This window comes from Equus asinus, chromosome 22, assembly GCF_041296235.1.
Source record: "Equus asinus isolate D_3611 breed Donkey chromosome 22, EquAss-T2T_v2, whole genome shotgun sequence".
NCBI lineage: Eukaryota > Metazoa > Chordata > Mammalia > Perissodactyla > Equidae > Equus > Equus asinus.
In genome coordinates this window covers 15623202-15645918 of record NC_091811.1, presented here as the reverse complement: position 1 = coordinate 15645918, position 22717 = coordinate 15623202, and the positions used below count along the sequence as shown (strand labels likewise).

The 22717-nt window shown below is 49.5% G+C and overlaps 1 protein-coding gene across 11 annotated transcripts in view; it reads left to right on the top strand.

The window, feature by feature from the left end:
• CRACR2A (calcium release activated channel regulator 2A) overlaps positions 1 to 21539 on the top strand; it is a 176251-nt gene extending 154712 nt beyond the window's left edge. For 10 of the 11 annotated variants that reach the window (XM_070494916.1, XM_044756331.2, XM_044756333.2 and 7 more), the window contains 5 exons: positions 1913 to 1994; positions 2075 to 2189; positions 10399 to 10500; positions 12670 to 12746; positions 14209 to 21539. In XM_070494916.1, the coding sequence (XP_070351017.1) occupies positions 1913 to 1994; positions 2075 to 2189; positions 10399 to 10500; positions 12670 to 12746; positions 14209 to 14293 (461 nt within the window). In that variant the 3' untranslated portion in view covers positions 14294 to 21539. Of the gene's footprint in view, positions 1 to 1912; positions 1995 to 2074; positions 2190 to 8396; positions 8501 to 10398; positions 10501 to 12669; positions 12747 to 14208 lie in introns of those variants that run through there. The other variant, XR_006518404.2, reaches the window with a different exon arrangement.
• The last annotated feature ends 1178 nt before the right edge of the window (positions 21540 to 22717 follow it).

Below are 22717 nucleotides of genomic sequence, written 5' to 3'. Positions count from 1 at the left end.
CTGTCCCCTCCCTCTGTCCCATTCCACCCAAAGACTCTGAGCATCCTGATGAAGAGTCAGGATCCTGACAGGAAGACCTGTGACCCCAGCCCAGGAGAGTCTGGCCTTGTGTGGCCTTGAGAGGAACGGCTGGGAGTGAGCCAAGTGTGTGGAGCAGGGTGACGCGGGAAGCAATGGCTGTGGGAGGTGCACTTGCCTTCCCTGGAGAGCATTCAGGGGGCAGGCCCCCGCGAGCCTGGCTCCAGCACAGGCCTGTGGGAGGCGGGGGGATGGAGGCCGAGACCTCGGGCCCTCAAAGGCGTCCCTTGGAGCAGAGTGCATGTAGTATGCCTCTCCTGTCAATGCATCAGGGATTCGGGGTCCGTTTACATTTCCAACTTGTGCCCCTGGGATGGAAGGCTCTAAAAAAGAGAAAATCAGACTAATTTGCACTTCCCAGGAGGCCAATTATAGAAACACCTACAATTTAGGAAGGGGAAAAATATCAAAGGTTCCAAATCAGGAATGCCCTTCATCACACTGCACAAAGCATGCTGGAGCAGCAGCTCCAATTAGTCTCCCTGCCACGCAGCGCCTGGTGCTGCTACACGTGTCAGTAAGCAGATGTCACACCAGCCACATGAAAGACGCTCCCTTTAAAGAGACAGAGGAGCCACCGAGTCCTGGCCCTGTGAGGATGGAGAGGTGGCAGAGGAAAACTAGAAATATCAGGCATTCTACCACTGGGACAAATCACTCTTTTTCTCTACCCTGACAAATGCACTCCTCCCTCTCTGGCTGCCAGAGTCCCTGCAGGTCCTGACATCCTAGGAGTGGGTAGCCGTCCGCCCAGCCTCCACTCCCAGGCCCCTGGTGCACTAGCCTTTGCCTGAAGACAATGGTTGGGATGACCTTTTTCATTTCCTGCCTCTTTGGTGTCTGTATGTCTCTTCTGTCTTTATCTGTCCAGGCTGCTCTGGGGTCCCTCCCTGAGCCCTGCAGGGTAAAGGCCTCAGAGGCTGGGCCTTTCTGAAGGTGGCAGGCAACAGCCTGTGGTTCCAAGATCTGATACCTTAAGGGGGAAAGACTTTTTGAGCCTCCTTAAGCATTTGTGAACATTCTTACAGGATGCAGGAGGGAGGCATGTCTGTTATCAGGAGCCGGGGAGGCGTGTAGGTGCTTATCTCTGAGGGCTGCTGTGGATGCCGAATGCGTTTCCCCATGTTCCCTCTCCCTGCTCCAGGCAGGGTCACAGCCTCAGAGAGAGGATTGCCAGTGACCCAGTGGCTGGCATCAGGAGCTCTAAACTGTCTCAAGGGTGAATGTTGCCCTTGACTCTCCCCCACCTCTCTTCTTCTCCTCTGGCCCTCCCTCCACCTACCCCCCTCCTCCTGCGCCTGCTCATCCCTTTGCATTGGCTGATGGAAGCCTGAAAGCATGACCCAGCCCCCAGGGATATTTGACTTTTGTTACAGGAACTTTGAAGAGGATTTTCTGGAGAAAGAGAGAGAGAGGGAGGGAGGGAGGGAGAAAGAAATTTGAGGGCAGTCTTTCTTCCTCCTCCATCTTTGCAGTGAGGGGGTAAATTCATGAATAAAAACAATTGTCTTTGCGTTGGTATACTGCTTTTACACTTGCGAGCTCATTTGAACCTTATTATGTTCTATCCCCAAAGAGGGTACGGGTTACGTCACAGTGAGGAGCCTACAGCTCAGAGAGGTTAAGTGATTTGATCAAGGTCCCACAGCTAGGAAGTGGCAGAGAGAGGACCAGAACTCAAGTCCAGTGCCTCCCTGTCCAGTGCTCTGTCCATTTTCCCACATCGCCTCCCAGGATCTGCACAGGCAGAGTTTCACCCTCGGCCTGATGTGGTTCCGGACATGTTGGGGGCTTGATTTTCTGATTTGGAAGTGACAGCCGCTCTACCTTGCAGGCATCGATTACCGTGTGAAGACGGTGCGTGTGGATGACTCTCAGGTGGCCCTGCAGCTGTGGGACACAGCCGGGCAGGAGAGGTGAGGAGCTGTCCCCAACTAACGTGCCTCCCGCGCTCCCCTGACAGGCAGCCGCACCCCTGACCCGCCCCTCCATGCAGGTATCGCTGCATCACCCAGCAGTTCTTCCGGAAGGCCGACGGGGTCATCGTCATGTACGACCTCACCTCCAGGCAGTCCTTCCTGTCGGTCCGGCAGTGGCTGAGCAGCGTGGAGGTGAGCTGGGGACCTTCTGCACTGGTGCTTGCCTCCTGCCTCCTTTCCTCTCTGCCCACCTCCCGCCCGGCCCTCCGCGCTTCCAGTGCCTGGTCTGGAACCCACCTTCTCCAGGAGCAAACTGATTCAGGCACTTATACATCCCTTCACCCGATGCCTGGTACCAGGCCACTCACTGGGGAGTCAAAAATGAACAAGGCAGGGGACTGCCTGGTTGTGTAGTGGTTAAGTCTGCGTGCTCTGCTTCGGCGGCCCGGGGTTCGCTTGTTTGGATCCCCGGAACAGACCTCCACACCACTTATCAAGCCATGCTGTGGAGGCATCCCACATATCAAATAGAGGAAGATGGGCACAGATGTTAGCTCAGGGCCAGTCTTCCTCAAAAAAAAAGTGAACAAGGCAGACACAGTCTCTGGCCTCATGGAGGAGAGGACACAAAAAATGCAGATTCCATCAATAATCATGTCATCACAATGGCAATAAGTGCTCCAGTGTGTGGAATAAGACTGGGGGAGGGGCACAGAGTGGAGTGTCAAGGAAGGTTTTCTCAAGAAATCGGCGTTTAAATTTAGTCACAACCGTGTTCTTCCCCATTCTCACCCCCACCTCTCCCCACTCCCAGCATTTTTCTAGCATTTTTCTAGTTCCACTGGGCTCAGCTGTACCCAGCCGAGGAGTGGCACCATACAGTGTTCTGCGGCCTCAGTCACGATCCTTCTCATGAGGGGAGGTTGATCTGCAACGTGAGGGCCCCTGGCTCGCCCCAAAGTCACCCTGGGCAGGGCCCCTGAGCAATAGAGCTCTTCTTTGAATTCTGCGTGATCTGTAAAACTCTACTTCCTTGATTTATACGTGCAATATGTTGCCTTGTCAGCGCTTTCCACTTCCAGGCCATCTACGTGTTCTTCCTCTTCCACTCGCTTGCAGACTTCTCAAGGCCAAGGGCAATGTGGACGAGCCACTTAATTTTTTGACATGGCCTCAGCTGATTCTTTCACAAAACCAGCAAGTAGGATGTCCCCGCTGTTTCCCCCAGAGCGGGAATCCTCCTTGTGTATTTATTTGTTCCAGGCCCTGCTCTAGGATCGGGGAGTTAAAGCAGCAGATAAAGGAGACGACATTCCTGTCCTTGTGGAGCTCTGTTCCACCCTCTACTCAAGCCCCTCAGACCTGGCATAGCCCCCTTCCCTCATTATCACATGTCACACTGCTGGAAAGGACACTGTCCCAGCCTGGATACCTGCTGAGAACTAAAAGTGCACCTTTGTCACCTACCTACCCCAGTGCCTGGCAGGGACCCCAGAGGACTAGTGCTGGGCAGATGTTGGATGCATGCGTGGGTACTATGTCGTTGTGCAGGCAGGATACAGGGTTGTTCATTTTTTCATCCTTTTGGCCCTAAGATCTATGATTCCTCCCACCGAAATCTGTTTCTCTTGTAGTTTGGACTGGCTCCTTTCTCTACTGTTAATCCCCAACTTTCTCATTACCCAGAAAAATAAGGAACAAGAATGGAAGCCAGATTCAACGGTTTCTCAGAAATTTGCTTAATACAAATTATTTCTCAAAATTATTGCACCTAAGACACTTCCAATAGAGAAAATGTAAGTTTTGGAATGTAGTGAATGGCTCTACAGCGAGGTAATCGTGGAAGCAAACGGCATGGGTTATCTGGGAGTGATTCCTATTGAAACTTCGGAATTTATGACATGATTTTTTTTATTGAGGTTATGGTAGTTTAGAACCTTGTGAAATTTCAGTTGTGCATCGTTGTTTGTCAGTCGTCTTAGGGGTGCACCCCTTCACCCTTTGTGCGCACCCCCCAACCCCCTACCCCCTAGTAACCACGCAATAGTTCTCTTTGTCCATGTGTTTATTTATCTTCCACATATGAGTGAAATCATACAGTGTTTGTCTTCCTCTATCTGGCTTATTTCACTTAACATAATACCCTCACGGTCCCTCCATGTTGTTGCGAATGGGACGATTTTGTGTGACATGACTTTTTTTGACGGCACCGGCAGAGTTGTCTTCCTCACAGAAGTTAAGCACCAGATGAGACTTTAGGGATCACCTCATCTGGTGGTTTTCAAACTTTCTTCCTTGGAGCCCTAGCATCAGGGCCTGGGGACAGGTATAGTGGTCACAGTTCTGGGCCCCTTGCCCCCATCTCCGTCAGAGCCACTCTACTTCTTTCAGTCTTGTGTATCAGAGGGCCGGGTACAGTTAGACAAGGGAGTCTCCCTTTGAAAGTCACAGAGCTAATATAGCCATCTCACGCTCCAACGAAGAAACCGAGGCCATGACTTCTTCAAGATCACCCATTCTTTTCCAGCCACAGACATTTAATTGTCCCCCAACATCTAAATTTTGACGTATGCTCGAGCCGGGCAGAGACAGTTCAAATAGCCTGGGATTAATAGAGATGGATGGAGGCAAATTTATAGAACTCTGTCATCATTAGGCGGGTGTGGTTGCTAAGGCTCCTGTTTGCACAGAGAGCCTGCGACTAGTAGGAGAGGTGGAACATAGGTTGAGTTTAGTGATGGTGGCGGAGGTGAAGAAGTGTCGGAGGACCGTCATTGCAGCTGGAAGCACGAATTCAGCCATCGTCCAGAAAACTGTGCCGAGCACCGGATGTCTGGCACATTCCTGATGGGGAGGGCTGAGAAGCACTGTCAGCGTGCACCCAACAAGTATGCCCCGTGGAAACCCTAGAGCATCTCCGGGCTCAGGGAGCCAAGCACAGATCCATCCGTGGTTGACTCAGAATTATCTGCGTGTGCACGGAGCCTCTGCTGTATAATTGGTAGTTTGAGTGTTCCTTCTTTAAACTTTTAGCAGAAGGTACAGGTAGGCTCTAAATGATGATTCCAAACGTGGACGAACATCAGGGTCGCCTCTGGAGCTTACAAACAAAACAAATGCCAGGGCCTTCTCTCCCAAATAGAATGATTCAGGGCCTAGAAATCCAAAATAAAGCAACAGTGCTCCAGGTGACTGATTCTCAGTCGCCATGGTTCCCAGCCTAAACTGGTGCTTCTCAAACCCTAATCTGCACAGGACTCTCCTGGGGTCTTGTTACAGGACAGAATCTGATTCACCTGGGGCCTGAGCTTCTGCATTTCCAACAAGGTCTCTGGTGAGGCGGATGCTGCTGGTGCAGGGACCACACTCTGAGAAGCAAGGTTCTAAATCTTAATTTTCAAAGATGCCCGTGCTCCTTCAACAGGAATTTGCTGAGCCTCTCTCACGTGTCCAGCACTCGCGAGGCCCTCTGGATGAACCCAGTTCAGTGGCCCAGGGTTTCGCGAGCGAGTGCCAAAGGCTGTGTCAGATGGCGGAATGTGTGTTGAAGGTGCGGAACGGTGGCATCATAAATGCAGTTATTCTCAAGATTCTTGAAGAGCTAAGTCGTTCTGCCTTGGCAACCAGCAATCAGAGGTGCCAGGTGATAGATTAAAACTTGACACCTAATTTGATCGGAGGGGAACTGAAAATAATAAGTACTTGATATTTGTGGAGCACCTTATTTTTCCATAGAGCTCCAAGCACTTTGCCAGCTCCCTCGCCTGGAGAAGGGAGGGTGGAGGGGGAGCTCTAATAACAGGCTTCAGCTTCTGAAGCCTTATTATTAAGTGAATGCTGGCCAGCTGTTCTCCGTGCCCCTTCCTCCCGCAACCTGAAAAGGAGTACAGGAAGAAAAGGCTTAAATTGCCACAGATTATACATGGCAAAGACTGACTCTTGGAAGAGGTTGTGTGGGGCAGGTACAGATGCCCGGGGGTGGTATGGCATTCCCTGAAAAGGAAGTTCTCACCATCCCAGCTCAGCCTCTTCCTGGCCATGACACTTTGGCCAATCACTCAATGAAGGAGTGGACCAGTGGCTCTGAAGAGCTCCTCCTGGTCCCCACATTCTACAGGGTCTGGCATTTGACCCTCCTGGGGGGCCAGGAGTGCGTGTGGATGAGAGGATCCTTCCAGCCCAGAGGGAACCAAAATCCTATGGTGCAAGAGAACGAACGCCGGCCCTGCTGTCTGAGGTGGGAGAGCGCTGCCCCCACGGCTGTTCTCCTGCCCCCCCCTCCCTAGTCCCCTTGCCACCTGCCCAGCTTTGCCTTGTCTGCAGGCTTTCAGCAGAAGAGCCCCAAGGTGGGCCCAGACACGCTCTGTGCTGATTCTCCTGCCATTTAACATTTCCTGTACACCTTACAGGAAATCAAAGCAGTTAGTCACTCCTGCCAACTCAGCATTCCCAGCCCGCCCCTACCTCCTCCTCCTCTCTGCTGAATGAGACTGGTTTAGCAAGTCCAAGAAGAAGCTGGTCGGGCTCTAAGGGTCCCACGTTTAGTCTGAGGGACAGACTGGAAATCTGCAGACTGGGGGGCCTGTATCAGGTAGAGAAAATAGGATTGGGTACAAACCTGTATTTCCCCCAAACCCAGATTGTTGATCCCCAATGTCTGCAAATCTGGCATGTTGATCTTTTGTCATTCTGATAGCACTGTATTGTTAGGCCTGTTGGTCAAGGCAGTGGAATATGACTGAGTTTATTGAGCCGACAAGACCAGTGTTTCTGAGCTGGAAAACAACTTGGAGGTTCATCTAATGCAGCCTCTTGTTTCATAGGAGAGAAATCCTGAAATCCAGAGAGAGGAAAGTGATTTGTCCAAAGGCACCCACAGCTTGTCAGAGGCACAGCCAGAACGAGAAGCTCAGGCTCTGCCACTGAGGGATGCTCTCTCTCGTCACATGGCCCGGGGTTGAAATCTGCTTCTGAAAAATAGGTGTTCCTGTCTTTTTCAGTCCTTCTTGCTTCAGTCTCAAAGCAGAACAGTTCTTCAGCTCAAAGGAGCCAGGCCCACTTTCCTCTTCCCTCGTGGACTGCTAGCTAATTCTCATTCTGTGATCTTTGTCATTGGTGACAATGTACAGCACAGAGCAAAAAATAGCGGTTTGATTTTTTTTTTCCCACATTCCAAGTTGAGCTTGAAGTGCTGGCAGTTTAAATCGAACTACACAAATAAATCTTGTTTTGACTCATAGTCCAGGGGGTGGATAAATATGGAAACCCCCAAGATATAATTTTGCAGTCATTTTTTTCCTTAGCATAACTGCATGCTTTAACGTGCTGAGAAAATTTTTATTCTGGCTCCAGAGAAACAGCAGCGCTATCCCAACCAAGTGCTTTCTGTTGCCTCACAGCAAATAGATATTAAAACACACACACACACACACACACACACTCACACACACGCACTACAACCCACCAAACCCAACAGCTGCACACTCTGAGCTGAATGCCAGTCCTCTGCTGCCAGCTGACAGCTCATGTTATTTAAAGTCATAGATGGGTAATCTTTTGAATTTCAACGAGTCTGTCTTCCAACAAGCTCAAGTTCAGAGAAAGGCAACTAAAATGATGGAAGGTGTAGAGGCTTCTGTGTCAGGGAGTCAGAGGACAGAAACCAGCTTCAGAGGCCTATTTCACATCTCAGAGAAGAGACCCAGCAAAGAGGAGCGATTTGGGCGAGGCCCACGGAGAGACAGTGGCAGAGCCCGGCTGATACCCAGATCTCCTCCAGAGACTGTGTGCCTGGCTAAGGAGCTCAGCTTCCTTCCTTCCCTCTGATCTGGCATGCCTGTGAGATTTTACCAACATCTACAGAAATGTAACAGAGGTTGGGTGGACCTCAGATTTATTCGCCAAAGGAGGTGCACTTTGGACTTTTAAAGGAAGTCTTGCTTCATCTGGTGGAGAATTATGAGCATCTTTGTGCCAAGCAGTATACAGGCTGAAAACCTAGTTAGGTATGCAAAAGGTGTAATGTTGAGGCAGATAGCTCAAGACCTGAGGTTAAAGTCGGGGAGCACCGTTAGACACACAGCCCAGCCCCGGCTCCTCCCCATGACCCTATATCAGAGACTGATCTTGCACCCACTGACTGCCCGTGAGAGATGGCCCGTTCTCCAGGCTTGTGTGTGTGCTCGCTTATTTGTGCCTAATTCTCCTTTACCGGTTGCAGGCCAGAGCCCCTGGAGGGGAAGGTAGCTGTGCAGAGTGTTTGTGTGAGGGAGGCAATGCAAAGAACAGAAGCCACAGCTCCAGCTGGGGCGTTGGCTTTTTTTTCTGCTCCTTCTAAGCTCTTTTATTTTTATATCCAAGAATTGCTTTAAAAAAACAGACTGTCCCTTCTTCTCCCAGGAAACAAGATTGCTGTTTGTGGTGCGCAGAGCTCAGATGTTGGGCTTATGACTATTTCCTGCCTTATCCTATTCAGTCATTCGATACTCACCGTCCCTTTGCAGGTGAGGAAACTGAAGCCATCATTCCAAGATACCGGAATCCGGGTCAGAATTCTGCCCTGGGATTTCAAGTCTGATGCTCATATTTTCAGAGTTTCCATATCAAGAAATCACACAAACCTTACTCATTCCTCACACATAAATCTATAAATATCTCTCTTTCATGTGCTCCAAACAGCGAGCCTTTTGGCCCATTTCCCTGCTTTCTCCTCTTTTCTTCCTTTTGTGTGAACAACTCTTTGCACAAGTTCCTGAGACAGCACAGTCAGAGAACGGAGGCCTTCCCATTAAACATCACTCTGATAATAGGGAGCCACAGCATTCTCTCTATGCCGTAAGTGGGTTTCTCACTTGCAAATAATTGGAATATGGTGCAGTCCACTTAACACATCGGCTACAGTGCACATAGTTCCATCTGTTTCTGAGGGCTCGGAAGACGCCGTAGATCTCGTGGCTCCTGGGAGTCATCATGACCAGTGTTAATTACCATCTTAACATGGGTATGTGGAAATAGCACTTTTAGAGAGTTCTAGTTAATAAGACACTCAATAGCAGAGAGCTCGTTGGAAATAAGAATGGAGAGAAAAAGACCAGAGAATTGTGGCCCCGTGTTCTAAAGCGTCCTCCTAACTCAGTGACTTTATTGTCGAACGCTCTTTTGGATTCTCTGAGCCTTCACATTCTCATTTAGAAAATGAGAATTTTTTTCACCTCTGAACTGCAAAAAAAAAAATATCTAGATTAAGGAAACATTTAGGCTTGATTTCAAATATAATTGCATTTGAACTTAAACTATGTGTACCTGTTGGATGGACTTTGGATGTTTATTTGAAAAGGGAAGGTAAAGTAGCTAAACTATTGGCAAACTCTAAGTGTTGTTAGCTTCTGTTGTCCCACAGCCCTCTCCATCTAGTAAAACATTTAGCTACAATAAATAGCTATTTGTTACCAAATTATGATTAAAAGCCCCTAATTAAATATCTCACAGAGTAAAAATAACAACCTGCTTAAATGAGATTACCATATTTATTCACTGAATAGCTGTGCATCCTGGGGCCTTTGTTGGTCCTCGGGAGAGGCACATGTGGTATCCCCGTTTCACAAGGGAGGGAACCGTGGGGCGCGGGGAGCCTGGGGCGCTGGCCCTTGGCTGATATGCCACAGCTATTGGAGGAGTAAACAGGGTAGACCGCTTGAGTAAACCTGTTACTTCTGGCCCAAAACGTGCAGCTGCTGTGGCCACACGGTTCTTCCTGATACAGGGCCTTCCTCAGAGCCGAGCACCAGTGACAGGCATCCGCAGTGCCCCGTGTGGGGATCTCCAACGAGGCACGTGACAGTCATCATTGGGCGCTGTGGAACCAGTACCATGAATCAGATGTGGACTCAGCCCTCGGGAGCTTACGTGCCCAATATGAGGCCCCTAGAGGGCCCCTAGGACACCGCCAGACCACATTGCCTTAATTCCTGCAGTTCATTCTGCTTCATTTAGACTAAGTCTGGTCACTTGGGAGTGGCCTTAGGGCCGCTGTAAGGACACATATTTTATCAGTGTCAACTGTGCCCTCATCTTGCTGTCAGCTCCCAGGACACATGGGGAGCCTGCATGTTCCATCCAGGGTCCAGGGGGAGTGGAGGAGGGAGGGTTCCTGCTCTGGCGGGGACCTGGGGGCACCCACAGGCAGGCCTCAGGCACCTTGCGGAAGCCTTGTGACCTGAGGCTCTCGCAGAAGGTGGCTCTCCTTGTCAGCTTTCGGGATGTCTCTCTTATTGCCTGGCCAATTGTGGCAGCGGGGGATTCGCAAGCCAGATTGTATCTTTCCAGCCAGCATTTTAAGCCTCCCCTTCTGGGTTCTCCTCCTGGATGCTTCTCTCAAGTTGGGGGATTATCTGTTCTGCAGGAAGCTGTGGGAGACTGCATTCCTCTTCTTCTGCTGGGCAATAAAATTGACAACGAGAAAGAGCGGGAAGTCCCCCGAGGCCTCGGAGAGCAGCTCGCCAAGGTAAAAGACAAGCATTCCCAGCTCTCTGGACAGGGTGAGGCCCCGAGGGCAAGTGGGTATGTGCCCAAGAGCCTGGGTGGGAGCCTTCTCTGGAAGCCCCCTGAGAAGGAAGCAGGTGGGCAAGATGAGTGTCCTGGCCTCATGGGAACCGTCCAGCTCCTGCGAGTGTGGAGCTTTCCGTGGAAAGCCAGATCGCAGGATGGAGTTGACTAGTTATGACTAGAGTATGGGGAATTTTCCCATCCTCTCTTCCTTGGAACTCAGAATGATAAATTCTTAGATGGTAAGAGGTTACTTATTTCCACCCCCATCTGATACTTGAGTCTCTTCATCTGTTTCCACTTGATCCCCTTCAGGGATGACATGCTCACTGCCTGCAAGGCAGCATGTTCTTCCTCGCACAGCCCTGTTACAGACTTTATCCTTTCTGCCCAGATTGAGCTCGAAGCTCTGAACTCACGATAAGCTCGGAGCACTGCAAAGCTACCATTAAATAGGCTTCAGCCCTCTCACCGGAGCAGGGAACCAAAAGGCCCAATGGAAATCAGGCAGCAGAGCAAACAGCGCCCGCTCCTTGCTGGCTCTGCTCCCTCAGCGAGGTTTCCAGGGAGCTGTGTGTCCGGGAGGATGGGGTGCTTCCTGGCGCCCGGATTCCATCCTTCTTCATGTGCTCGCTCCAAACAGGGCTCACGACCTCAGAGGCTGGGAAAACAGGCGCAGATGGTCAGATTCAAGAGAAAGGAGGAAGAAGGGCCTCGCAGTTGCTCTGTGGAGGGTCACTAGGCAGCTACGTGTCCACAGTCCCTCATCCACAGTTCCAAAGAGCTCTGAAAACAGGAAGGTTTTTGCATTTCATCTGGCAGAAAAATCTGACCAGAACTGATAGGAGGCTATTTCTGGTCTCTGTTTGCCTTGCTTTGAATGAATATTCAAATGTTTCACTGAATAAATATTAATCTGTTTGATAGAGGATGCTGCCCCAGACCCACTGAGGGTGTTATATAATTATAGTATATACATGTATTATCTTTCTGAAACTCAAGAATTCTGGATTCCAAGATACATCTGGATCCAAGGATTTTGATTAAAGAACTGCAGACCTGTACTTTTATCATCCTATTTTCTTTTTTGGTCAGTGAAGAAAAAAACCCCGAGCTCAGAGAAGTTACGCGATTTATTCCAGTTATCACACAGCCCCTCAGTGGTAGAGTCAGGACGTGAAGCCGGGAGGCAAATCCTATCTTCCAAGTCTTGGTCCTCTGCACTCCCCCTTCGCCCACCATGCAGCCCTCACCCTTCCACAGACTGAGCTGGCGAGCACGGAGGGTGGAGCTGGGCCTGCGGGGTGTGGATCAGGAAAGCTGAATTGGGAGCGAGCTTTGCAAAGCCTCCTGATCTGCAGCCACAGAAGTAGTGTCCTCACTCAGCTGCCCACATCCCCACAGGGCATTGGCCTCCGGGGCTCAATGCCATTAGCATTGTCGTAATGAAGCAGGAAATCTATTAATGGCAGTGACAAATAGAATATGATGAACCTTGGCCAAGGGCCCCCGCCATGCTTGCAGCACAGCCTCTGCCTAGTGAAGTGATGGACAGTTGTCCTGTGGCACCATGCTGGCAGCCCGGGCAGCTGGAGTATTAGTTCACTGGGGTAAAGGAGAATTCCTATTGGAGTGACAGCTGCCCCAGGCCCCACGGAATGCCAGTGTCCTGGGAAAGCATGCTGCTGGGAACCTTGCCATTTACTAAAGACATGACTGGGAAGAGGCCCGCCCTTCATACCCTCTCTAGCCTCGGTGTCCCTGCGTGTGACATGGGAAGGATGTTGTCCCCTCTGGCCTCCATGTCTTTGCCTGCATCACAGGGCTGGTGTGGCAAGGAAATGAGTGTGTACACACCTGGGGCGATTTGAGAACATGTAAAGCACCAAGGTGGGCACAGTTCTGTCGTTTTACAATTGTTGTAGCTCACCTGGGGGATGGTTTCATTAGCAGGTTGCCTGAGGAGACAAACCAACCACGTACCGAGTGGGGAGGGGGTCGAGGAATTGGGGGGGACTGTGAGAGGAATGAGGGGTGTGGGTGGATGCAGACAGACCATCCCCCCAACTCCCCATGTGCCCCTAGCTCCCCAGTGCTCTCCTTTTATTCCCTGTGTTTGTGGCTCTAGGAGAACAATCTGATCTTCTACGAATGCAGTGCCTATTCTGGCCACAACACCAGAGAGTCCCTGCTCCATCTGGCCAGGTAAAGAGACCCCCTCGGCTGGTGACGGGCCCCTGCCGTGCCGGGCCTGGTGGGAGCGCTGCATTCATCTACCCCGCCAGACCTCTGGGCCCATCCTTCTGTCTGCCTGAGCCTTCTGGGGAAAGGGCTGGAGGCCCAGGCCTTTGTGTGGGCTCCCAGGGGTCAGGGACAGCCCCCTGAACCACAATAAGGACGAAAAAAGAAGCCTCCGTGCCTGTCGCCCCTGCTGAAGTCTTCTTCCTCCGAGTCTGAAAGGCCGCCTTTTTCCCAGGGATCCTCTTTTTAAATGCAAATGCTTCTGGGAAAGGTCGTGTCAGAGGCCCCTCAACACTGCCTACCGTCTTAGGGATTTGTTGGCAGCCAGCTGGGAGCAGGAACTTTCTGATTTGGGCTCCTGGAGAAGGGGGAGGAAGAGCCAGGGAGAGGAGGGCTGCGAGTGGGCCCAGGCACCCAAGGTGATGGCGCTCCAGGGACTGGTCCCACAGAAACACTGGTTCCCTAAGCCTGTGTCTACACCGAAATGAAGGAAACAAAACCACTCAGGCCCCGCTTTCAATGCCGCGCATTCACTCATTCATTCATCTAGGCATTCATTTCATTCCATCCATCCATTCACCCACCCATCCATTCATCCATGCACCCATCCATCTATCCACCCAGCCAGCCAGCCAGCAAGTACTTAACAGTGTTCACTTTGTGCTCGGCGTTCATTCTGGGGCATCTAAAAAATATTTTTATTTGAGTAACTGAGAACCCAGAACAACTCCTTCTGTGCATTGGAGAAGTTATGGAAGATGATGGGGAAAGTTCTAGGCTTTTCTCTGCCACTGATTCCCAGGGCAAGTCACCCTACCTCTGAGCTTTGCCCCTAACGTGGGAACATCAACCATACCATTTCTGCCCACTCACAGGTGGCTGTGAGAATCCGAAGAGACGCCTCAGGTGAATGCTCTCTGAGAGCGTGAAGCAGGGATAAGGCGCCCAACCACTGTTGTTAATCCTTCGCCTCCACGTGCAGCCTGGAGCTGTGGCCACATGGGACAGCCCTTTTGGAGAGTTGATAACCAATAAATATACCTTTTGAGCCTCTGCTCTGTGATAGGCTACAGAGACTAAAGATATGGTCTCAGCCCTCAGCTGAGGGAACCTGCTAAGGAAGCAGTGCATTATGACACCAGGTGACAAGGTTATAACAGAAGAAGGGTCAGAGTGCTATCAGGGGCACTTACACCACCTAGAGGATCAGGGCAGGCTTCCTGGAGGAGGTGTCGTGGAGAATCCATAATGACTCAACTCTGGCTTTACACATTATAGCTGTGCACCTGTACTCCCTAGAGGGAGACTTGGAATACTCTCTGTGATGCTCTGATGAGGCTGGGTTTCCTTCTTATTACCCAGTAGCCTGTAACCTGAGGGCCTAGTAGCTTCTCCACTACTGACAGTGTATCTTCTCCCCTCCCAGGATCCTCAAGGAGCAAGAAGACACAGTGAGGGAGGACGCCATGCAGGTTGACCGCCCTGCCAAGAAGAAACCCTGCTGTGGCTGATAGGAAGCCTTGTAAGACTGCTCTGCCTGGGCCTGAGGCCACAGGACCTGCCTGAATCCTGCACACAGGCTCCTGCGCAGACGCCCTCGCCAAGGCCATCCCAGACCTTTGTCCTTGTCAGTGACTTGCCTCCCCCCAGAGGAGTGGAAGTACACCCAGTCAGGAGAGCTGCTCTCAGAGCACCTCAGAGTCTTTTCTCTCCCTCCTTTCTCTAGACCGCAGATGCCCATTCCTTTTTTTTCCCCAGCTTGATGTCCTGGGGGGAAAGAATCAGATAGTCTTTTCCAGAAAAGCCACCAGTGCCTTTTCCACCTCCCTTCTCCCCCCTTGCCCTCAGGAGCTTCAGCTCTGCAGTTGTCATGGCAACTGTGCAGGGCCGACTTGCTGCTTCCTGTAGGCCAAAGATAGAGTGCTTGGGCCAGGGTGGTTGGTCTTCCTTTGGCTCCCGTTCTCTGGACGCCAATGGGATACTCTTGGCATATGCCTCATGGACCTTGTGATGCCTGCATGGTGTTGAGAGAAGCAAAAAAGGGCACCCACACCCTCTGCCACCATCCCCAGCCCAGGGCTCTGCTCCTCTCCAGGCTTCAGGGCCAGCCTTTCTCAGCAGCCACCCTACCCACTGTATTTGCCCCCTCCGGTTATCTGGAATGGTCCCTTACAAAGAACCCACAGTCTGTCCTCTCTGCCACCATGCACACCCGTGACTCCAAGGTGGACTGTCGGGGTGAGGAATTTATGCCTGGGGTTAGAGAGTGGGCTTACTTCCTACTTAACTTTGACTAAGAGATGAAAAGAAAACGAGGGGAGAAAACCCATCTGCTGCTAAGCCATGCTACCATTTCTGGAGGGTATAAATAAGGTATATATAGCTATGTAAAAGCCATTTTCTAAATGCTTCTCAAAATAGCTCTTCGAAAACTGGTACATGATGATTAACAGGGTAGGTTGACATGCAGGCAGTGAGGCCCAAGACCAGGTCTGTAGTTACTGACTTCATTTTATTTTATTTTACCTTTTTCCAGAAGACTGTATTTAAAAAAAAGAAGCGTGGCTGTGATGTTGACATTTTGCTGGTGTTTGAGAAGTGAACAGAGTGTGGCTGCACCAGCATAGGGCCCTGGGTTAAGGGGAAGGACCTGGGCCCATGTGTGGTTCCTTCCTCTTGGTGGTGGCAGCGGCCAGCCCCTGGCAGGGCTGCAGCATCGCTGGCTGCTGCTGGGGAGCTGGCGAGGCACTCTTGCCCGCTGTGGGCGCTCGGATGAAAAGATCATTAAGATCACTGCTAATTACCGTTCTAGCGCCACAGACCCAAGCCCAACAGGGAAGCAAGCGGTGTCCACACCCAAGGTGGGCACGCAGGAAGAGAGGGGCAGAAAGTGTCCACAGGCCTCTGAGAAGGTGATTACGACAACTACACACAGCCAGCCAGGCAGGAGAGGAGCCCCTGGCCAGAGGTGTTCCCAGCGGCCTCCCCTCTAGACTCCCAAAAGGGTCGGAGCCCCCTGGGTCACCAGGCAAGTGTCTGCCTCCTTTTTGCAGACTTCTCTCTCTCATCCAGCCTTCATAGGGCGCCCATGGCAGGTGCTAAACAGACACCAGCACTGAGCTCCATGATCTTGGACAAGCCAGCTTGCTCCCTGGGCCCCACTCTATCGGTACAGTGAAGGGTGGGCTGTCTGATGCTTCCAGCTCTTCCCGCTTAAAGTGCTTTTGATGACACGTTCATTTCCCACTTAACCTGGCCCCGGCCCCAGTCCAAGTTTGAGGGGAACTCCTTTCCCTAAGAGAGGGCACTGGCGATGGTCTCATTAGTGGGATGGGTCACCCAGAAGTGGCCTTCCAATATCTGTTTCTGACAAGAAACAGAGATGGCAATAGATTTATGAGACAAGCAGGCTGTATCAGGGATTCCCCAAGCCCACAGATGCCTTTGTCCCCAGTACCTCGTCCCTGGCTTGGGGCTGCATCTTTCCATTTAGGAAAAGTGCATTCAGGGTTTCGAGCAGGGCGGGATGAGCCTAGTGCCTGGCCTTCCAGCTTGCGGCGTAAATCCCCATGAATCCTCAAAGATCCAGGCAGAGAAAGGGGGCAGGAGGGGCCTCTGCTGCTCCCTTCTGCAGTCCCGCTTGAAAGCATCCGGAGGATGGGGCCTTCAGAGAGACTCTGAGGAGCTCTGTGACCCCGGGTCCCAGACCCCTCCTCTCCCCCTTCCTCTCAAGCCACCATGGTGATCAGAGCCAGCTCCGTGGCTGTCAGTATGGCCCAGAGCCTAGCAGAGTGCTGTCAGAAAATCCTGGCTGCAGCCCATTTACATTGCTGTGACGATCCCGAGCAAGTCACTTAAGCAGGTTTCATATTCGTCTGTAGACTGGAAGTTCCAACGTCCACCTCACAGGGATGTTGTAAGTATTAAGTGAGATAATGTATATGAAGTACTTAGCATGATGCCCAGCACATAGTAGGTACTAACAAGTAGGGGCTATTTTCGTTGTCAACATCCAGTTGCTGCCCAGACCTCCTGCCTTGCTTCAGTGTTCGATTTAGAACCAGCAAGCACTTCCTAAGCGCCTGCCCATTACTGGGCATGCTCACAAACACTACCTCTTTCGAGGCCCAATTGCCCAGCCCATTTGCCTGCTCATGAGCTTGTATCTGGCTTTGCCTCTTGGCCCTGCTCTCCTCTGTTCCTGTGGGGTTCCTGGTTTTCCAGTCAGTGCTCCTGTCCTACCAGTGCCTGTGGTCTGTTCCAGCCCACAGTCCACTCTTCCCCCCTGCCCGTGGTTCTCCAGGACTCAGACAGCAGCGCAGACCTGGTGCCAGCTCCTGGGTATTGACCTGTGTGATCTGTGCTCACCGCCATCCCTGGCCCCCACACTTGTGCTGACTCCCTGTGCTTCTTCTGGGGTCTGCTGCTGCCCTCAGCCCTGAGTTGCCAAACCAATGCCGCAGTTGCTTGGCTCCTTGTCCAGCATTCACAGCCCTTCACGGTCTCTCTGGGTCTCTGCTGTCCCTTGTGATAGCCTAGCTTTCTCCCACCTCTCCCCAGCCTGTGCTCTTTCCCTATTCTTAGTACCTCCACCCAATCTCAGACTCCCCTCCTCCCTACCCTCCCCCGGCCCACTCCAGGCCATACCTCTATACTCCATCAAAAATGGCTCAACCCTTTGTCTCTGTCTCTAGTAGTCACTACTCCAAAGGATCTGAAACCAATTTCAGCTAAGGTGTTGATGCAAATGCTGGCTTCAGGGCTATATTTGCACTTTAACAAAAAACTCTAAGGGAGGCAGAACTGTAACCCAAAGGAATGAATGCCTACTGGTAGAATATTAAGCACCATAATGGATCATGGGGATCAAATATTTAGGATGGAGCTGCCTTCCCCTGTTCTCCTCTTAAAGACCTGTTTGCTCATGTATTTAGGGGCTCTATTTCTAGATTCACATATGTTGGTAATTGTTATGTCTTCTTGATAAATTGACCCTTTATCATTATAAAGTGTCCTTCTTTGTCTTTAGTAGTGATTTTTGTCTTAAAGTCTATTTTGCCTAATATTCATATAGCCACTTCGTCTGTCTTTTGGTTGCTCTTTGCATGGTATATCTTTTCCATACTTTTACTTTCAACTTATTTGTGCATTTGAATATTGTGAGTCTGTTATGGACAGCATACGGTTGGATTATGTTTTTAAATCTATTCTTCCAATCTCTGTCCTTTAATTGGAAAGCAATGTAATGGACAAAGTAAGATTTATGTCTGCCATCTTGCTATTTCTTTTCCATATTTCATGTCTTTTTCATTCCTTTATTCCTCTATTACTTCCTTTTTTGTGTTAAATAGATATTTTCTAGTGTACTATTTGAATTATCTTGTTATTTCATTTACTATTTTTTTTTTACTTATTTTCCTGGTAGTTGGTCTGGGAGTTACCATTAATATCTGTTTATAACAATCTAGTTTAGATTAATACCAACTTAATGTCAACAGTATAAAAAACTTTGCCTCCTCCCTTATTTTTATTTTGTCACAAATTACATCTTCATATGTTTTGTTCCAATCAGTAGATTTACAGTTATTGTTTCATGCAGCTGTCTTTTAAATCAGATTTTTTTAAAAAAGGAGTTACAAATGAAAAATACATTTACATCGTCTTCTATGTTTAATCATGTGATTACTTTTACCAGGGCCCTTTATCTCTTCATGTTGATTCAAGTTACTGTCTAGCGTCCTCTCATTTAAGTGGTATTTCTTATAGGGCAGTTCTGTTAGAGACAACTCTCTGAGTTTTGCTTATCAGGAAAAGTCTTAATTTGTCTTTCAGTTTTGAAAGATAGTTTTGCTAGACATGGGACTTTTGATTGATAGATTTTTTTCCCCCATTAGTACTTTGAATATACCATCCCACTTTTTCTGGCCTCTATGGTTTCTGATGAGAAATCAGCTGTTAATCTTATTGAGGGTCCTTTGTATGTGATGAGTTGCTTCTCTCTTGCTGCTTTCAAAATTCTTTATCTTTGGCATTCAGCAGTTTGATCTTGATGCGTCTAGCTATAGATCTCTTTGATTGTATCTGCTTGGAGTTCATTGAGCTTCTTGGATGTGTAGATTAATGGCTTTCATCAAATTTGGGACATTTTTGGTCATTATTCCTTTAAATATTCTTTCTGCCCCTTTCTCCCTCTTTTTTCCTTCTAGGACTCCTGTTGTGCATATGTTGGCATGCTTGATAGGATCCCACAGGTTTCCAAGGCTCTGTTCATTTTTCTTCATTTTTTTTTCCTTGTGGTCCTCACACTGGATGATCTTTATTTCCCTATCTTCAAGTTCATTGATTCTTTCCTCTGCCTGCTCAAATATACTGCTAAGAACATCTAGTGAGTTTTTCATTTCCATTATTGTACTTTTCAACTCCAGAATTTCTGTTTGGTTCCTTTCTATAATTTCTGTCTCCTTATTGATATTCTCTGTTTGGTGAGATATTGTTCTCATTCTTCCCGTTAGTTCTTTAGACATGGTTTCCTTTAGGTCTTTGAACATATTTAAAATAGCTGATTTAAAGTTTCAAAGAGCTCACCTTGGTAGCCATCTGCCCTGTGCACAAATCAAGCTCCACTTGCCATCCTTGCTTCCTTCCTTACATTCCACACAACACACTCAGGACTCTGGTCTCATTCCTTAGCCCCACTTCTAACCTCCTCAAAGTCTTTCCTGTCTTCTGGATTAGAGGGGACGTGAAACTCAGAAGTCCTTCAGATATGAGAACCCTCCCCTCCACCTTGAGCTTCTGGATGCCCTGCAGGAGATGAGCTGGCTAAGGAGGTTTTCAGTTCCTTGGGGAATTGAAGGGAGGCCAGAAATCCTCAGGCAGCGTGGCCCGTCCTGCCAGGAATCCAGACATTTCACAAAGCTTCACTCAAAAGGGATAGGTGGGGGAAGACTGCAAATCAGAAGCTTTTGGAAAAAATAGTTTACTTCAAAATAATGGAATCACAGTTCATAAACCTACAAAAACCAAGACTTAAGTGGCCCATTGCTGACTGGCCCTAGGAGTAGTGACAGCTCTCTCTCTATCATCCAGGATATAGAAATTGGCTACACAAATTTCAACCAAGTCCATGGGGTTTTACTTTATTGATTATTCCGTCCCTTCTTATCCTGGGGGGGGGGGGGGGAGGTGCGTCAGGGTGAGGGGTGGGGATGATTGGTGGTTTACTGGATACAGGAGCTTTATAAACCTCCCACACATCCTAACTCTATTAATGTTTCTATTAATAGACATGTTCATTATCAGCCATAGCAGTAACACAGAACATCATAACTCCACTTTCACACAATTCAGTGAAGCCAATTTAATCGAAGTGTCCTACTTAGGAAAAACCTTGCTGGAAATGATGGGGGTTGGGAAACCATATGGTGCCTGAGAGAGGACCTGAAATCAATTTGGAAAGCTAGGGGCATGGGCAAGATTGTGTCGTTTATCATCCTGGGGCAAGACTGAATCAGGTCTAAGAACTGACCCTCTCTCAGGGCTGGCCCTTTATCAAGCTTTGGCTCTGATCCAGAAGTGGTACTTGTAGGCCCTTCTTATAGCACCAGGAGACTCCTCTCCCAACAAATGAGGACTCCTAGGACCACAGAGGTCTGTGCTATCATAATGAATTATGACTGGATCCATCTGACCTATAAAAATAAGTACTACACATAAAAACATTGCACTACTAAGCAAAAATGCCCAAAGAACATGGACAGAGAGACTGGGATTTTTTTTTTAACTTGGAAACAGGAATTGAAATGTGGAGCTCAAGGGGCCTAAGAATGAATTTGGGTAATGTGACTGTGGAACTGGGATTCATTGAGCGTGTGTAGCCTGAGGTCAAGGGGAGAGTGTCAGGGTGTGAGCCGACATCCAGTCTGTGGGCTCCCTCGGCTATTCTGTAATGCTAGTCTGTGGTGCTTATTCATACACAATGCCCACAGGGCTCTAGTGAGTGAAACACACTGGACTGAGCTCCTGAGGGCAGGAGAATTCATCTCTGCTGCCTCACGCTTGGCGCAGCGTGTGGCAAACGGTGTTTGCCTTTGAGAGCAGAACATCGTTTCTTGAGAACAAGACCAGTCACTTAGTGAGGCCCTCACTAGAGCTCTGGGCCCCAGAGGCTGGATGACTGGGCCCCTGTGGCCTGGTTGACCCGTGGGGTTTGCCTCATGGTGCTGCTCCTGGCTTTTAAAACAAGGTGCAGAGGAACATTCCAGCTGCTGCCAATCAGTTGCCTTTCAGACAATGTGAGGCCCATCAAAGCATTCCATCTCGTCACCCTGCAGCCTCCCCAGCTGCCACTGGTGGCAATCCATTACCCGCAGGCAGCTCAACAGCTCAATTTGGCTTGGGCTCCATGCCTCTGTGCATAAAAAGATGCTTCTCTGCCCGGTTCTCCCCCTTCCCGGTGTGGGATAGCCGTCTTTACCCAGGCTATGCCTCTCCCACATGCTTTCTCTAGCCCCTAAAGATCTGCTCAGAATAAGAACCTGCACACAAGTTGTGTGGCCTTGGGCAAAACCTGGGACTGCTTGATGCTCTGAGCCATAGCTTCTGAATCTGTAAAGTCATGCTGTCTGCCCTATCGCCCTCACAGGGTAGTGCGAAGGGCAAATGGGAACACTGGGGAAAGGATGGCTCTAGGCAGATGTGAGTTATGATGTCTGTCTCCCATGCAAGAGACCAAAACAGAACAAAATAGGAAAGAAAGAGAAAACCCCACACTTCCTGGTACCTGGGGCCTCAGGTAAGAGCATCTCCCATTTCCCTGGGAATTCTTATAGTAGAATAAGGAGAATTTGCCTTCCTTCAGGCTGGAGACTTTTGTCTAAGAACCCTTTATGTCTTCCCACTCTGCTTTGAAGGTGGACCGGGCGCCCAGCATCGCACACTACAAGGTTCTCCCTGGCAGCGTTCTGATCTCATTCATGTTATTATTTACTAGGGCCTGGTATGTAATAGACACTAGGCAGGTAGATGGGGGGATTTGTTCCTCCTTCAAGACTTTAAATAGTGCATTCCCACTTGAGCCACCTTTACATAAATGATTTATAAAACACTTTCGCTTTGGTTTGATGAAAAAGTTCTGGAGTTGGTGGGTGGTGATGGTTGCATGCAATATTGTGAATGTACTTAGTGCCACTGAATTGTACACTTAAAAGTTGTTAAAATTGTAAATTGTTTATGTATATTTTACCACAATACATGTTTTTAACAACCTCTTTCACAACCGTGCATGTTCCATGAATGAATGAAGGATTGGTTCTTTTCAATGCCCGATAACTGACGATCTAAGACACTCACGTTTATCTCAGGTTAGATCCAGAGGTGAGGGAGCCGGAAGGAAGAAAACTTACTTAAGGCCCTTGGAGCTTCAGTGCCCTTGGGGGAGGGAACACCTGGAAACCCACACATATACATTAACATGCCATGAAAATGCCGTTACAGCAGCCCCCAGGCTCCCTTCCTCAAGGGCCTCAAACCAACCCCTCCCCACCCCGACTCTTCAGGGGCCGGCCCTCAGTGCCCCTGGCATTTCTGCCCCTGCCCACGCACACGCTTCTCTTGATGAGTTTCCCTCCAGCCCCTATAGACAAGCTCCTGGGGGCGGGCCCTCCATGTCCTGTATGCCAACAGGAGCACCCAGCCTGGCCCCAGAGTGGGGACTCAGTACAAGTGTGTTGAATGACAACAAACAATGAATAGCAAAAGTCTTTTGTTGTTCCTGGAATTTTGTTGCTTTGACTACAGGAAGAAATACATTAATTCAGCACCCAGAAGTATTTTGGTTTTGCAGAGGTTTACCTCATAATAATTTATGGTAAAGAGGCTAGGAACTAGCACAGACGGATCGGTGTGAGAGAGACATCTGAATGCCGTGTTCACTG